This window comes from Felis catus, chromosome A1, assembly GCF_018350175.1.
Source record: "Felis catus isolate Fca126 chromosome A1, F.catus_Fca126_mat1.0, whole genome shotgun sequence".
NCBI lineage: Eukaryota > Metazoa > Chordata > Mammalia > Carnivora > Felidae > Felis > Felis catus.
The window spans coordinates 138,076,965-138,092,844 of NC_058368.1; the positions used below are offsets into that span (position 1 = coordinate 138,076,965).

The 15,880-nt window shown below is 42.2% G+C and overlaps 1 protein-coding gene across 7 annotated transcripts in view; it reads left to right on the forward strand.

Moving 5' to 3' along the window:
- ARHGEF28 (Rho guanine nucleotide exchange factor 28) overlaps window positions 1-15,880 on the forward strand; it is a 310,574-nt gene that overhangs the window by 45,643 nt on the left and 249,051 nt on the right. For all 7 annotated transcript variants that reach the window (XM_045062033.1, XM_045062024.1, XM_011283815.4 and 4 more), the window contains exon 2: window positions 15,494-15,537. In XM_045062033.1, the coding sequence (XP_044917968.1) occupies window positions 15,505-15,537 (33 nt within the window). In that variant the 5' untranslated portion in view covers window positions 15,494-15,504. The remainder of the gene's footprint in view (window positions 1-15,493; window positions 15,538-15,880) is intronic.

Here is a 15,880-nt window from a genome sequence, read left to right on the forward strand (position 1 = left end):
TCCTTATTCTTTGGTTTCTCCTGGTGAGGGCTATCAACAAGGAACTTAAACACCATAAAATAAAACCTTTCACCCCAACAGAATCTATGTAGAATTAGGTATTAAAACTTTTTTCCACAGTAACTTGAAATGTTGAGGCCTAGCATTCTTATTGATAATGAATATTAATATATATATATATATATATATATATATAAAAAATGAAGTAGATGTTGGATAATTTCTAATTTAAGCAAAAATATCTAGGAATTTTCAGGCAGGCATAGAAAAAATTCATTAATTTCCTAGGCAGTTACACCTGGGATAGTACTATGCCGTTAATTGGTACTATTTTCTAGAAGTAGCAACTGTCTTGTGAGGAATGTCCTTCCAGGAGACATTTTTAAGCTGGCTAGCCTCTTTGAGGGAAAGGCACACCTAAGCCATTAGGAGCAAAATAAAAAATCTGTCCAAATTGCCAAGAAGGACATGGGACAATTCTTCAGTTATACAGGACTGTCCTTCTTACAGGACGTTGAACATCCCTGGCCACTTGGTACCAGATACCAGGATCTGTTCTTCCCAGCTCTTCTGATACTCTGGTTTCTTTCCCCCATCCCTGCAAGCACCCACAGGTCCCAAATGGGATGGGGGGAAGACCTAAAACATAAGCCCCCTTGATGAGTCTTTCTGCTGCCCTTGAAGTGCCAACCAATGACTTGGTAACTTCCAAAGACAATGGCCCCTTCTGAGTCCTCATTCTCTTTGACTTGACTACAGTCCTTTGTAAGCTGTAAGCATTATTTATTATTGCTGAGCGATTAGGCTTTTGAACGTTGCTGAGCCGTTTGTGTGTTTGAACTTGTCTCTGTACATTTTTAGACCTCACGCTTTATTTAAAACATTGCCTTGAATATTAAATAACAAACACTTAAATTGTTGACTATTTTTTATGTTATTGCAATATCTTAATACTTATCCTGTAAGAACTTTTTAAAAAAAATTTTAATATTTATTTTTGAGAGGGAGAGTGACAGCACAAGTGGGGGAGGGATGGAGAGAGGGAGACACAGAATCGAAGCAGGCTCCAGGCTCTGAGCTGTCAGCACAGATCCCGACGCGGGGCTCGAACTCACGGACCACGAGATCGTGACCTGAGCCGAAGTTGGATGCTCAACCAATTGAGCCACCAGGCACCTCAGAGCTTCTGTTTTAATCTTGAATCCCAGGTGGTGGATGGCACACAGTCCTTGTTTGGTATGTAATAGAAATTTGTGACTATTATTAGCTTATGTAGGTAATATTTCTTCAGAGCACAAGAGTATGCCTAGATTTGAATCAGAATAACAAAATAATTTTGACTGTTTTCGCCCAGTGAAAGTATTTGAATACCAGTTCTCCCTATGTTCCTGCTTTAAGACAGCTCACGATCCCTTTGCCCAGTGGAGGTTTTTTTTTTTTTTTTTTTTTTTTTAATATATGAAGTTTATTGTCAAATTGGTTTCCATACAACACCCAGTGCTCATCCCAAAAGGTGCCCTCCTCGATACCCATCACCCACCCTCCCCTCCCTCCCACCCCCCATCAACCCTCAGTTTGTTCTCAGTTTTTAACAGTCTCCTATGCTTTGGCTCTCTCCCACTCTAACTTTTTTTTTTTTTTCCTTCCCTTCCCCCATGGGTTTCTGTTAAGTTTCTCAGGATCCACATAAGAGTGAAACCATATGGTATCTGTCTTTCTCTGTATGGTTTATTTCACTTAGCATCACGCTCTCCAGTTCCATCCACGTTGCTACAAAAGGCCATATTTCATTCTTTCTCATTGCCACGTAGTATTCCATTGTGTATATAAACCACAATTTCTTTATCCATTCATCAGTTGATGGACATTTAGGCTCTTGCCGTAATTTGGCTATTGTTGAGAGTGCTGCTATAAACATTGGGGTACAAGTGCCCCTATGTATCAGTACTCGTGTATCCCTTGGATAAATTCCTAGCAGTGCTATTGCTGGGTCATAGGGTAGGTCTATTTTTAATTTTCTGAGGAACCTCAGTGGAGGTTTTTTAAAAAATTTTTTATGTTATGTTATGTTCTGACTTCACCGCAAAGCTCTTTCCTTTTCGTAAACTTGTGGAACGTTTACTGTTTCGTGTGGTCATACTCACTTTTTTACCTCCCGGTAACCGCTCCATTGGCTTTTATCAGGCCGATTCTTCCACCAGCGTGCAAATGGCTGAGAGTCAGCGACTTCTTAAGTTAGGGATCCGGTAGGTCCTTCTCTGATTTTAGTGTGCTTTGCTTCATTTATCCACAGCATTTGCTGCCTTGTCCATCCCTCTTGGATTTTGTCACGTTAGTCCCCTTTCAAATTTCTGACCTAGAAGTGGAGACCTGAAGTTAGGAGGATGAGATCCGGGACCAGACTGCCTGGGTTTAAATCTTGGCTCTGCCACCTGGTACTTGGGTGACCTTGGACAAGGTACACAACCTCTCTGTGCCTCAGTTTCCTTATCTGTAAAACGGGGATGGTATTCCATGTAAAACAGGAGGTATTCCATGTGGCTCTGAGAAGTAGGTGAATTTAAACAGCACTCAGAACCTTGTCTGATGCAGTAAATCGTGCTCAGCTAATGCCAGCCTTGTTAGTCATTTCTCTCTTCTTAGTGTCTTTTGTGAGCTCTTCTACCTTGCTTTCTCTTGACACTCTCTAAGTCTCTACGCCAAGCCTTTTCGAATTTCTGTGTATCTACCACCTTAATCCTCTCATTTACTCCCAGTGACTCAAACTACCGTGTCACCAGTATATCTTTCAAGCCCAGACCTCTCTGTCTTGATGAGTAATCACATCTCAAACTCGTTATGGCTAGTAGTCCTTTCTCCCCCTCCACATCTTCCACTTCTCCTTTTTATTTTCCCTATCTTGGTCAATGTCACTAAATACCTGGCTCCCCAGACTAAGAACCAAGGAGTCACCCTAGAATCCTCCTAGTCCTTATCCCCTACGTCTGGTTTAGCATTAAGGCCTGTCCGTTTTGTCCCTTAATCTCTTAAATTTATCTTTGCCCTCCCCATGCTACTGTTTTTTGTTCAGGCTCTCTGTCTCTCTCACCTGAGTGACAGCAATGGTGTTTGATCTGTTGCTCTGACCCCAGAATCCCTCCTCCACCTGCTCTCACAGTGGCCTCTTGAAAGCACAGCTCAGGTCACATCCTTCTCGTGCATTAAAGCCGCTCGCTGGCGTGAAGCTCACATAACTTACTAAGGTGTATCATGGGGACCCTGAACGTGTTTCCATCCTTCTGTCCTGGAGGTGTTTGTCCCTCCGTGAACAACCCTTTCGTACTTCATGGGGTTCTGCCTGTTCCTTCTTGGGCTTGAAAGGTCGTTCCATTTCATCGCGTACCTGGTGAATGTCTGTTGTCCGCCTCGGTGATTTTCAACAGAGATCTGTGTTGGCATTTGGGGTGGGACCTTTCTTTATGCAGGGTTGACCTGGCGTTATAGCAGCTCCCTTTCCCATTCTGCTTTTTCCCTATCCTACCGACCCGGTCATTTGAGAACCAGAAAAGCTGTCCTGCCCCGTTTCTAAATGCCTTTTGGGATAGGAGTGCCCCTAGTTGACAAACTGTATAAAAGGCTCAGGTCAGGCTCTGTCTCCTTGGGGAGCCCTGTTGATACCCCAACTACTGGCAGAGGGGAGTGTTTGTGCCTCTCTCTACTGCTAGAACCCCATAAGGGTTTTGTGGTCTTCCTGTCTTCCTCTGTCCATGGGGTAGGCATTCTGGTGCCTAGGGGCTTTCTATATCCTTGGTACTGTCTTTTCTATAGGTTATTTACCTACTTCACATCTGTACGCCCTTTCTTGTCGAATAGATTGATATGTACCTGAAAGGAGACACTTTTTTCCCCCCTCAGTACTAAGCATATAGGAAGTTGTGAGTACATGCGCTGAACTAAATTAAACATTTTGAGACTAGTCCTATTTCTAAGGCTAAGTCTCATTTCTTTTCATCTTTGCTTGAAGGTCATAATTCTAAATGTTAAATGATCATTCTAGAGTTTCTTCAGGTTTGACACATAGATCCACTAGTTTTATTGTCTAGAGTTCAGTATACTAATTTAGCTATTTACCAGTTAAAAAATGTCTTAATTTTTCTTTGAGTTGGCATAGAATGTTAAACTAGTTAGGGGTGTACAACATAGTGATTCAATAGTTGTGAGCATGGCCCAGTGTTTACCATGATAAGTGTATTCACCCTACGTGAATATGATAATACTGACTGTATTCTTTGTGCATACTTTTCATCTCCTTGACTTGTTTTACAGCTGAAGCTTGTACCTCATAATCCCCTTCCCCTGTTTTGTTTCTCCTTCCACCCCTCTGACAACCACCAGTTTTTTGTTCTTGTGTTTGTGAGTCTTCTTGTTGTTGTTGTTGTTGTGTTTTTGAGATTCCACCTAAGTGACATCGTGTGGTTATATACTGTATTTCTATAATGCAGTAAGCTGGAGAAAAGAAAATGTTAAAAAAAAAAACAAACCTAAGAGAAAATGAATTCAGAGCACCGACTATATGTATCAAAGAAACATCCATCTATAAATAGACCTGAGCAGTGTAAACTTAGGGTGTCCAGGGTCCAGTGTATTTCCTTGCTTCATTAAAAAGTGTGGAAAGGGGCACCTGGGTGGCGTAGTCGGTTAAGCGTCCGACTTCAGCCAGGTCACGATCTCGCGGTCCGTGAGTTCGAGCCCCGCGTCGGGCTCTGGGCTGGTGGCTCAGAGCCTGGAGCCTGTTTCCGATTCTGTGTCTCCCTCTCTCTCTGCCCCTCCCCCGTTCATGCTCTGTCTCTCTCCCAAAAATAAATAAACGTTGAAAAAAAAAATTTAAAAACAAGTGTGGAAAATAAAAAACAGAAATGAGAAGCTGGTGAAGACACCAGGGTCTATTAAATCCAATGAGGTCATTTGTCCAAGTAAAGAACTATCAGTACCAATTGGGTCCTCCCTAAACTTGTTTGTGGAAGCTGTTATGCAGAAAACGCAAAAGTAAAGCAAATTACAGGAAAAGCTGGGGTGTATTTTGTTAAATTCTGACCAAAAGGAGACATGAAGTTGGTGTTAAGTCTCCGGTGGGTGACTTTTGGCCCCTGAAAGTCTGTTGTTCACTTCTGTCACAGATTTGGTGTGTTTTCGAGATGGATTATGTATAAAAGTAAGGGGCCAATGACCTTTACTCCTTCCAAACCTGTTAGTTCAGCCTGTCAGACTCCTCACTTTTTCCTAAATCGCACAAGTCCATGTCCTTTTTTTCATGCTGGTCCTTCTCCATGCCCCCCCCCCCCCATTACATTTATAACTCATTTGTTACTGATGCTTGCCTAACAGTATCATGTTCTGTCAGGTCGACAGAACTTTTAGGTTTAGGTTTAGAAAACTTTTAGGTTTTCATGGATAGAGATATTCCCCGAACCAAACTGTGAGTTCATCAGTGATGGGGGTGGTGTTTTATGTATGTGAATCTTTCTCATGACAGCCTCCATGGTGCTTTGCACGGAGTCGGTGACAGTAAATTGACCTCCGGACATGATAGAGGGACTTCAGAGACCTACTGCTAATGAGGACATTGACGCCTTTGATAGGCTGTATCTTGCCCAAGATGCTGAGTGATAGAGCTTTGCACTGATGATGAAGGATGCAACTAAACAGATCGATTGCAAAAGTGAGATAGGAAAAGCAATGTTGAACTGATATATAAAAAGGCTTGGAATGCAAATACATCCTGCAAAATACAAGTGAGTGTGCCAGTTTTGGTGGAACATTGTGTTAGCAGCTAGCTCACACCCCTCTGTGTACTTCATAAACATTGTCTCATTCAGGCTGCACCATTTCAGACTGACTCCCCTTCTTCCTGCCCACTCCCACCACTCCCACTGGTTTGAATTAATGGGATCTGTTGAATAGTTACAGTATTTTCTAATCTTCAGACCTCTGCCTGCACTCTTTCTTTCACATGAAATTTATTGTCAAATTGGTTTTCATACAACACCCAGGGCTCATCCCAACCGGTGCCCTCCTCAATGCCCATCACCCATCCTCCCCGTCCTTCCACCCCCATCAAACCTCAGTTTATTCTGTTATTAAGTCTCTTATGGTTTGGTTCTCTCCCTCTCTGACTTTATTTTCTCTTCCCCTCCCCTATGGTCTTCTGTTAAGTTTCTCAGGATCCACATAAGAGTGAAACCATATGGTATCTGTCTTTCTCTGTGTGACTTATTTCACTTAGCATCACACTCTCCAATTCCATCCACGTTGCTACAAAAGGCCATATTTCATTCTTTCTCATTGCCACGTAGTACTCCATTGTGTATATAAACCACAATTTCTTTATCCATTCATCAGTTGATGGACATTTAGGCTCTCTCCATAATTTGGCTATTGTTGAGAGTGCTGCTGTAAACATTGGGGTACATGTGTCCCTATGCATCAGCACTCCTTAACAGGCTTCTTTCTTTTTTTTTTTTAATTTTTTTTTTAACATTTATTTATTTTTGATACAGAGACAGCCAGAGCATGAACGGGGGAGGGTCAGAGAGAGAGAGAGACACAGAATCCGAAACAGGCTCCAGGCTCTGAGCCGTCAGCCCAGAGCCCGACGCGGGGCTCGAACTCCCGGACCTCGAGATCATGACCTGAGCTGAAGTCGGAGGCTTAACCGACTGAGCCACCCAGGCACCCCCAGGCTTATTTCTAAAATGCTCTCTTCTTACCCATTTCCACTGTGCCCACACTGAAGCTTTTTCCTTAGACTTGGCCTTCCCTCCCTGTTGTTCATGTGTTCTTTCCTCCTTCTCCAGTTAGCATAACAGTTGTGAAATATAGATATAATTCTACACTTCTAGGTTTGTTGACAGAGCTGTGAGTCATCATTTCCAAGTGAAGGTTTAAAACAGAGATGGTTGTCGAGTTGTGTCAGTAGGAATAGCTCTACCCTTTGAATTCTCTGACCGTAGTGGGGGGAGTATTCATTCAGCTGTGTAAAATCACACACCGGCCTGGTATACTATTCAGAATTCTTGATGCTTGGAGATTCCTCTGGGCTGGGGTGAGGCTGAGCTGGGTGGACCCATTTCAGAGGAGCCTGGCCCCGTTTAGTGCTGACTCATCTTGTTAAGTCTGATATTTAGAGGTCTTTCAAAATAACTCAAATGCTTAAGAAACCCTTTATATCAGCTTGATAAATGAAGCTAGCCTTTGAGTGCTCTTGATGGGCACTAAGTGTTTTCTGTTGTTACTGTCAGCTGTCTCGATCCTCTCAAGAGGCTTATGAGGTAGGCACTATTACTCAGGGATGAGTGACTGCCCCAGGGAGGGGAACTTCAGGCCCAAGTCACACAGAATAGGGCAGAGGTGGAGTTCATATACAGGCTGCTTCTGAGGCTCTCCTCTTATGAGGTGTTGGCTCCTTGTTAGCCAAGCAACTTGCTATCTTTGAGACCAAAGTTACGTGACACAAGGACCTTGTGCTGTGGCTAAGGAGAACATGGGCTGGATAGGTCAGATGGGCTGGATTCACACGCCCGCTTGGCCGCTTGTGGCTGCTTGATCTCTAAGTGGTGCAACTTTGCTGAGCTTCTCTTTCTTCCTGTGAAGTGCAGAGGGCGACCCTGGATACTGTCTTACCTGGGGAGAGCAGGTATCAGGGACGTTCCCTACAGGGAATCTCCTTAAAAGGAGGACCAAGGTCGCATAGGAAACAGTGGTAGAAAAGATATTTGCCTGGGGTTCTATTATGAAAAGGAGTATCCCCTATAAAACTTTGTATTTGACTTCTGTGGCTAGCACGCAGCACAGCATCATGGGTAGGAGTACAAGCTTTGAAGCAGGAAGCTCGAATACCTGTTCTACCATGCGTAGTGTGACCTAGTGCCTTGCAGTTTTCTTTTTTTTTTTTTAATTTCTTTTTTTTAACATTTATTTATTTTTGAGACAGAGAGAGAGCATGAACGGGGGAGGGTCAGAGAGAGAGAGGGAGACACAGAATCTGAAACAGGTTCCAAGGCTCTGAGCCGTCAGCCCAGAGCCCGACGCGGGGCTCAAACCCACAGACCGTGAGATTGTGACCTGAGTTGAAGTCGGACGACCAGCCGACTGAGCCACCCAGGCGCCCCGTGCCTTGCAGTTTTCAACTCTAATTCTTATTCTTAGGAGGGACATCAAGTGTAGTGTGTGGGGGGAGGTGTGGGGGGGGGGAGAGGGAGAGAGGAGGGGAGTGATGGTGGGGGCGTTTATGGTTTTTGTCTGCCAAATTTGTTAATTGCGGAGCAGGACATGTTATCACACTGTATTTTCTTTTTTCTTTTCTTTTCTTTTCTTTTCTTTTCTTTTCTTTTCTTTTCTTTTCTTTTCTTTCTTTCTCTCTTTCTCTCTTTCTCTCTTTCTCTCTCTCTCTCTCTCTCTCTTTCTTTCAGAGTGTAATTTCTTAGAAAATTATTACATTTCACACTTTCTTTAAATGCACCTTACATCTTTATTCTAATTAGCATTTTACATCAAACAATGAAACAAACATGCAAAAATAAAGCTCTCATACAAAATACATGCATATCATACTGTATTTTCAAAGAGCTATCGTGAGGGTTATTTTTATTATAATTAGTTAACAAGTTCTTCCGTTTTCTCATAGGATAAAGAAGAGAAGAAATTCTTCCTTTAATACTGCGATGATCTTTAAGGCTTTATCTCCTTATGATTTCTTTTTTCACTTGTTAGTGGATCTCTGCCACGTTCTCATTGATCAGTAGGATCATGATTTGAGAAGTTAGCCAATATTGAAAAACACTATTCTCGATTTTATTTAACCTAATTTCATCTTAAAAAAAAGATTTCCAATTTTATCTTGATAGGTATTTTATATTTATAACACCCAGTAACCACCTCAAGACCAAAACAAGTAACTACAAAACATCTAAAGTACAAGGGGGACTGGGTGGAGAACAGATGCTAGCCTTAAGTAAGGGGGCGGGAACTGAAGAATAAATGTGGGAGGGAGTTGTTCCTAATCTTCATGGTGGTCAGTTGATTCAAGAATCATTCTTAGGTTGCGGCACCTGGGTGGCTCAGTCGGTTAAGTGTCCGACTTCAGCTCAGGTCATGCTCTCGCGGTTTGTGGGTTCGAGCCCCGCGTTCGTGTTCTGTGCTGACAGCTCAGATCCTGGACCCTGCTTCGGATTCTGTGCCTCCTTCTCTCTCTGCCCCTCCCCCACTTGTGCTCTGTCTCTATCAAAAAGAAAGAAATGTAAAAAAAAAAAAAATTAAAACAATTATTCTTAGGTTTAGGTAACTTTTACTTCAGTGTAACCTTACAACTGCAGGGATTTGTAAATGAAGATTCAGGCAAGTAAGACTTCCTCCATGGTTCCTCTCATGGCTGCTGTGAGGCTTCTCTGAGGTGTTGGTAAAATACATAGCACAGTGCCTAACCACATCGTTAGCCTTCCAAGTATAGTTACTAACAGTATTAGTAAATATTTGACCATTATTTGTTAATAGGTTTTGTAAGAGGTGTACCAGCCAAAGTTTTTGGCATGTTCAAACACAAAGTTCAAGTCATAGATTTTATATGGAGTTAGTCTTAGAAACCTAGAATTTCATAAAGTCAAGAATGATTATTTACTGTGAAAGTTGAATGTTATATTTTCTCTTATTTTTAAGTTGGAATATTCTCTTCACCTTTTAAGTGGTCTAATTTTTATTAGAAGTAACTAGCAAAATGAAGATCCTGAAACATTAGGCATTCTTTCTAGTATGTGTGAAATATTGAATATTTTGCATCATGATGTTCTTTTTATAAGAATTTTTTCCTCTGTTTTGGGAGCAAACTTAAAAACTGTGGCTGTGTACCAAGACCCCCTATCATTCTCTGGTGTCTGCAAGAAAGACTGGAAATTGGCCTTAAATTTCCCAAGACACATTTTTGAAAAATAAAATATTAAAACAGTACTCGAGTCTAAGAATTTTTGAAAATCCAAATGGAGAACTCATATTAGGAAACGTAGACCATGATATTTGTGTGGTGAAAAGCTGGTGTGTGTAGAACTTGTCTAGCAAATACAAACTGGTTTTGTTATTAAACTTGATAATAAAGGAGGCACAATATGATTTAGCCATGCGTCTCTGCAAGGGAGCACAGACCTTGCTGCTGTTGACTATGTATGAAGCATCAGTTTTGGAGAAATTCAAACGAGAATACGGTTTTTTATACCTCTATCAGTTTGAACTTCAAGTATTTGAGTATATAATACATGTACCTCAAATGATTCTGTCTCTGATAGGGGCTTTTAGAAAGTTTGGGACCAAGGCTGAGAACCGTGGGGATTGATTGATTGATTGATTGATTGATTTTAACGTTTATTTATTTTTGAGATGGAGACAGAGCATGAACAGGGGAGGAGCAGAGAGAGAGGGAGACACAGAATCTGAAACGGGCTCCAGGCTCTGAGCTGTCAGCACAGAGCCCGACACGGGGCTCGAACTCACGGACTGTGAGATCATGACCTGAGCCGAAGTCGGACGCTCAACTGACTGAGCCACCCAGGCGCCCCTGTTTTAATTTATTTTTAAAAGCGGTGAAAAGTGAGGTCTCCAAAAAACAAAACAATTGCTGTTCTCAATGGTTGTTACATTTCTCTACTCAAAAATGGCAAAGCTAGAGTGGGTGGGAATAATGGAATCCGAGTTCTTACGTGGAAGGTGAAATAGAAAGGAGTATTTAGCCCTTGATGTTTCTTGACCTTTGGCCTGTCATCCTATTAGACTGCGGATTGGGAGCCCTCATTTGCAGTCTGCCTCACATGGTCTGAAAGGTGTAGAGAAGCTGGATCCCTCTTAGCTTTTATAAATTTTTTTTTTAATGTTTATTTTTGACAGAGACAGAGCATGAGTGGGGGAGGGGCAGAGAGAGAGAGGGAGACACAGAATCTGAAGCAGGCTCCAGGCTCTGAGCAGAGCTCGAACTCACTGACCGAGAGATCATGACCTGGGCTGAAGTCGGACGCTCAACCGACGGAGCCACCCAGGCGCCCCTGGATCCCTCTGAGCTTTAAAGAGGTGTGACCTTGCACTCTGCCCTGCAGTCCAGCTTGCAGGCCCCTGCCACCTAGAACCTCAGCAGGGGGGGTGGGGGGAGCTCGGGAAACAGCTTATTCCTTAGTCTAATAACCCTGCATTGAGATCCCTGTGGGAAAAGTACCCACAGCCTGGCAAGTGGGGACAAAGGCTTACCTAGAAGGAATAGATCCGCAAGATGTCACGTACCCTTACTAAGTTAAAAAAAAAAAAAGTGTGTATCCTTATTTTTTTAATTTATAAATTGTACTACTGCAACAGTATATTTTTTCAAACTTACTCCACATTTAAAAACCTATGAAGATTAAATGCGATTAATAACCCTTTTTGTTCTCACTAAAAACATTGATGTACAATACATGTTAGCGGAAGTAATAAAACAAATGGGTCATTATTTTGAAAACCTTGGTTTCAGGGCGCCTGGGTGGCGCAGTCGGCTAAGCATCCGACTTCAGCCAGGTCACGATCTCGCGGTCCGTGGGTTCGAGCCCCGCGTCAGGCTCTGGGCTGATGGCTCAGAGCCTGGAGCCTGTTTCCGATTCTGTGTCTCCCTCGCTCTCTGCCCCTCCCCCGTTCATGCTCTGTCTCTCTCTGTCCCAAAAATAAATAAACGTTGAAAAAAAAAATGAAAAAAAAAAAAAGAAAACCTTGGTTTAAAATACTCTATAACCCTTCTTTTTAATTTTTTAAGTTTTTTGTTATTTTAATTAGAGAGAGACAGAGACAAAGCACCAACGAGGAAGGGGCAGAGAGAGAGGGAGACACAGAATCTGAAGCAGGCTCCAGGCTCTGAGCTGTCAGCACAGAGCCCCATATGGGGCTCCAACCCGCGAACTGGGTGATCAAGACCTGAGCTGAAGTCAGCCACTTAATCAACTGAGCCACCCAGGTGCCCCTACTGTTTGAATGTCTGGTTCAAAGCCCTTTGACTTTGAAGTTGGATTTAATGTGTGTCACAGCTGAAGAGAACCTCATTATGATATATACATTCTAATACAAGTGCAGTGCTGGCTAAACTTAAAAATTCGGGGCTTTATGTATTAATCCCATCCACTAATTATACAAGTTTATTAATTTTTTTTAACGTTTTTATTTATTTTTGAGACAGGGAGAGACAGAGCATGAACAGGAGAGGGTCAGAGAGAGGGAGACACAGAATCCGAAACAGGCTCCAGGCTCTGAGCTGTCAGCACAGAGCCAGACACGGGGGCTCGAACTCACGGACCGCATGATGATGACCTGAGCCGAAGTCGGCCGCTTAACTGACTGAGCCACCCAGGTGCCCCACAAGTTTATTAATTTTTAAAAGTGGCTGCATGGGGCACCTTTGTGACTCAGTCAGTTAAGCACCTGACTCTTGATACTGGTTTAGGTTGTGATCTTGCAGTTGTGAGACTGAGCCCCACATCGAGCTCTGCACTGACTCTGGAGCCTGCTTGGGATTCTCTCCCTGTCCCCCTTCTCTGTGCTCCTCTCTGGCTTTCTCTCTCTCTCACATACACACGCTCTCTCCTACAAATAAAAATTTAAAAAAAAAAGTGGCTGCAAACTCCCATCTTCCCTGATGTCAGTCGGTTCTCCTATAATTTAGAAGTTGTTAGTTTTAAAAATACAAAATCTGTGAAACATTCAGTTTCAAAGATTTATATAGATTAGAAGGCTTTTTTCCCCCAAGAATTTGAAGCCTGCAGATATGAGGGATTTATTAAGTTGCAAACTTTATTTTTTTTTATTATGAAATTTATTGTCAAATTGGTTTCCATACAACACCCAGCGCTCGTCCCAAAAGATGCCCTCTTCAATACCCATCACCCACCCTCCCCTCCCTCCCACCCCCCATCAGCCCTCAGTTCTCATTTTTTAAGAGTCTCTTATACTTTTAAGTTGCAAATTTTAATTACTCCAAGAAAATGACAAAACAGTGGTAGCACGTACTAATATCCTTTTTGAAAATGTTATGGCATATACTATCTAACAGTTGAATTTCCTTTAAGAATTTTCACTTACTGAAATATCACCCCTTCTTGATGGAAAGGGCTATATGTATTTGGAAAAATGGATGTTTTTACAGACATCTCATAAACAGCCACTTTTTGTAGAAAAACAAGAACACTTCTATTTTGGGAAGAGAAAATTGTGTAGGACATATTAAATAAAGTGGGACAGTTTTTTAAAAGACTTTGCCACAGTATAACCAATACGACTCAATACAGTGTATGGGTTTTTATGGTCCTTAGCAATGTCATTACAGAAATTGTAGATTGGACTGTGTTTGAAATTCATTACCGTATTTTGCCCATGGATGACACAGGGAATGAATTTCACTTACGGTGCCTTTTAAGCTGCCCTACCTAGTGATTGTAGTTGAATGCTTTTCCCTTAGGAGATTACTCTTTATTAAAGAAGTAATTCACTCTTCAGATTAAGTCCATATTCTCTTCACAAGTGGTTTCTTAGTTTCTCTCCCTCTCTCCCTCTGTACCCTTCCTTCCCACCTTCCCTTCCTTTCTGCAAGCAGGGGAGAGGGGCAGAGAGCGGGAGTCCCACGCAGGCTTCATACTCAGCACTGAGCCTGAAGTAGGGCTTGATCTCACGACCCTGGCATCATGACCTGAGCCAAAATCAAGACTCAGATGCACAACTGACTGAGCCATCCAGGTGCCCCAGAAGTGGTTTCTTGTAGATGTATTATCAGATAAAATCTAGAAAGCTGAGTAAGGGAAAACATCTGCACTTCTACGAGTGTATGGCAAACCTCTTACACAGATGATGTATTCTAAGATTCATTAAAATACTCAGTAGTCTTCAAAGCTTTGTTCATAAAGGAATGCATTTATATTATTTTCTGTGTATTTCGGTCCTTTTGAAACCACATTGACTGTAGAATGCACTCTTGCTATTAAGCAAAAATTTTAAAAGGTTGTAATTGTATCAAGTTTTGTGAAAGTTTTTTAAAAGATTGCAATGGTTTATGGCATGCCTGTAAACACAGGTTAAAAACAGTTGCTGATACCTTGAAGCACATTACACATTTAGGGTAAGGGATCGTGGTATATGCTATTGGGTGTGCTTTCAAAATTTAAATACATACCTGAAAGCTGATTTTTTTGCAGGGGGGGGGGGTGGGTGGAGATTATAAGGCATTGTTCTTAGTCATTTTAATTTCCCAGTAGGGCTGATGAATAATTCATATTTAGGAATGAGAGACTGATTTGTCATATTCTTGTTAGTATTGTCTTCCATTTGAAGATTCCTTCCTGGAATTCTTAAGCCATTCATCTAATTTATGAGGCGAGTTTTATTAAGAATTGATGATAATAGATACGCCCATTTAAGTGGGTCTACATAAATGGCCACAGGGCACAGTGTGTTGGTAATGAGCTTGGTCTTCTCTCAGGATAACTTAGTATAACTTGTGACCTAGGAGGGTGCCAGTGGCAGCGTGAGTATGAAGTATTAATAAACCGGAAGTTAAAGGTTGTTACCAAAAACAAAAAGAACTTTCTGTATTTTCCTTCTCGCCAAGTGTATACTTGGGGTATTATTGCACTAAATGTCCCAATTCAGGTTGCTATGTGCCCTGTCACCCGTCGCCGAGGTACTGCAGCTGGTGTGGCCTGGGAAGCAGAGCCAGGATTGGCCTGGTGAGCAGAACTCGGGTGGTGGTGGGGTCTCTGTCTTGCCCCATTCACAGTTCTCATCCAGCCCACTCCTCACTTTGTCCCGGTTTTTAGGGCTCTCTTGTTGAGCTGTGCATTTTTTGAGGGCCGAACCACCTCCTGGTCATCTTTGTGGATTGTTTGGCCCACTGTAGGTTTTCATTGAACGTCTTGAATGATGGTTGCTTTTTTTCCCTAAGCTTCAAGGTGGTTTCTGGATGTGGGTTTTACAGGGGCAGGCATGTAGTTGGTGGAGAGGTTGGTAACTGGAGTACATACCCGCCCTCCTGAGATCACATGACTGAAACCTTTGCCCTCTGGATGTTCAGCAAAGAAGTGTCTTGCTCCTGAGGTCTCCTGCCTCATTTGGACCGCGGTGAACTCTAACCTCAGAGACCTCTATTATTCAAGTAGTTAAGGCAAAACTTTGAACACGTTTATGTTGACTTTCCTGGCTTTTGGAAATATTTCTCTCAAGAGCAGTCAGTAGGATATTACCTGGGGTGGATAGGTTTTCCTTAGGTGTGGAAATTAACGTGAGAGAAGAAAGGGCGGTGGTATTTGATACAGATGGAATCTCTTTTCTGTAGTTCATGGTTTTGTCTCTGCAGTTTTCCCATCTGTTGTTACTTCTCCCCCCTGGATAACTGAAGAGAGGGACACACAATTCTGCTGGTTGGTTACGCAGTGCCTCCTGTAATAACGGTTGTCATTCGTTATTTTCCTTGCAGATGCGGAAGCCATGGAGTTGAGCTGCAGCGATGTTCCTCTATACGTAAGTCTCTAAGTGTTGGATTTCAGGTCTAAATGACCCTTTCTTACACTCAAAACCCGTGTGACTAAAGTGGAGAGAAAGGTTTTGCTTGCTGTTTGAGGCTTAAAAAAAACCAAAAAACAAAAAACCAAAAAATGTGAACTGTCTTGTTTCAAGTATGTGTATGGACCCTTTTAAAAGTCACTGGCTCTTGGCTCTGAAGTCTGGGTTTTAATGATACTTATCTGAGTAATTTTATTTAAACTGTATAACTTCTGGACTCACAAACACCCGTTTCATTCATGTGAATGGTTTTCGAACGTTGTATTTTAGGATATACCGATAATGGTCAAGAATGTCTTCT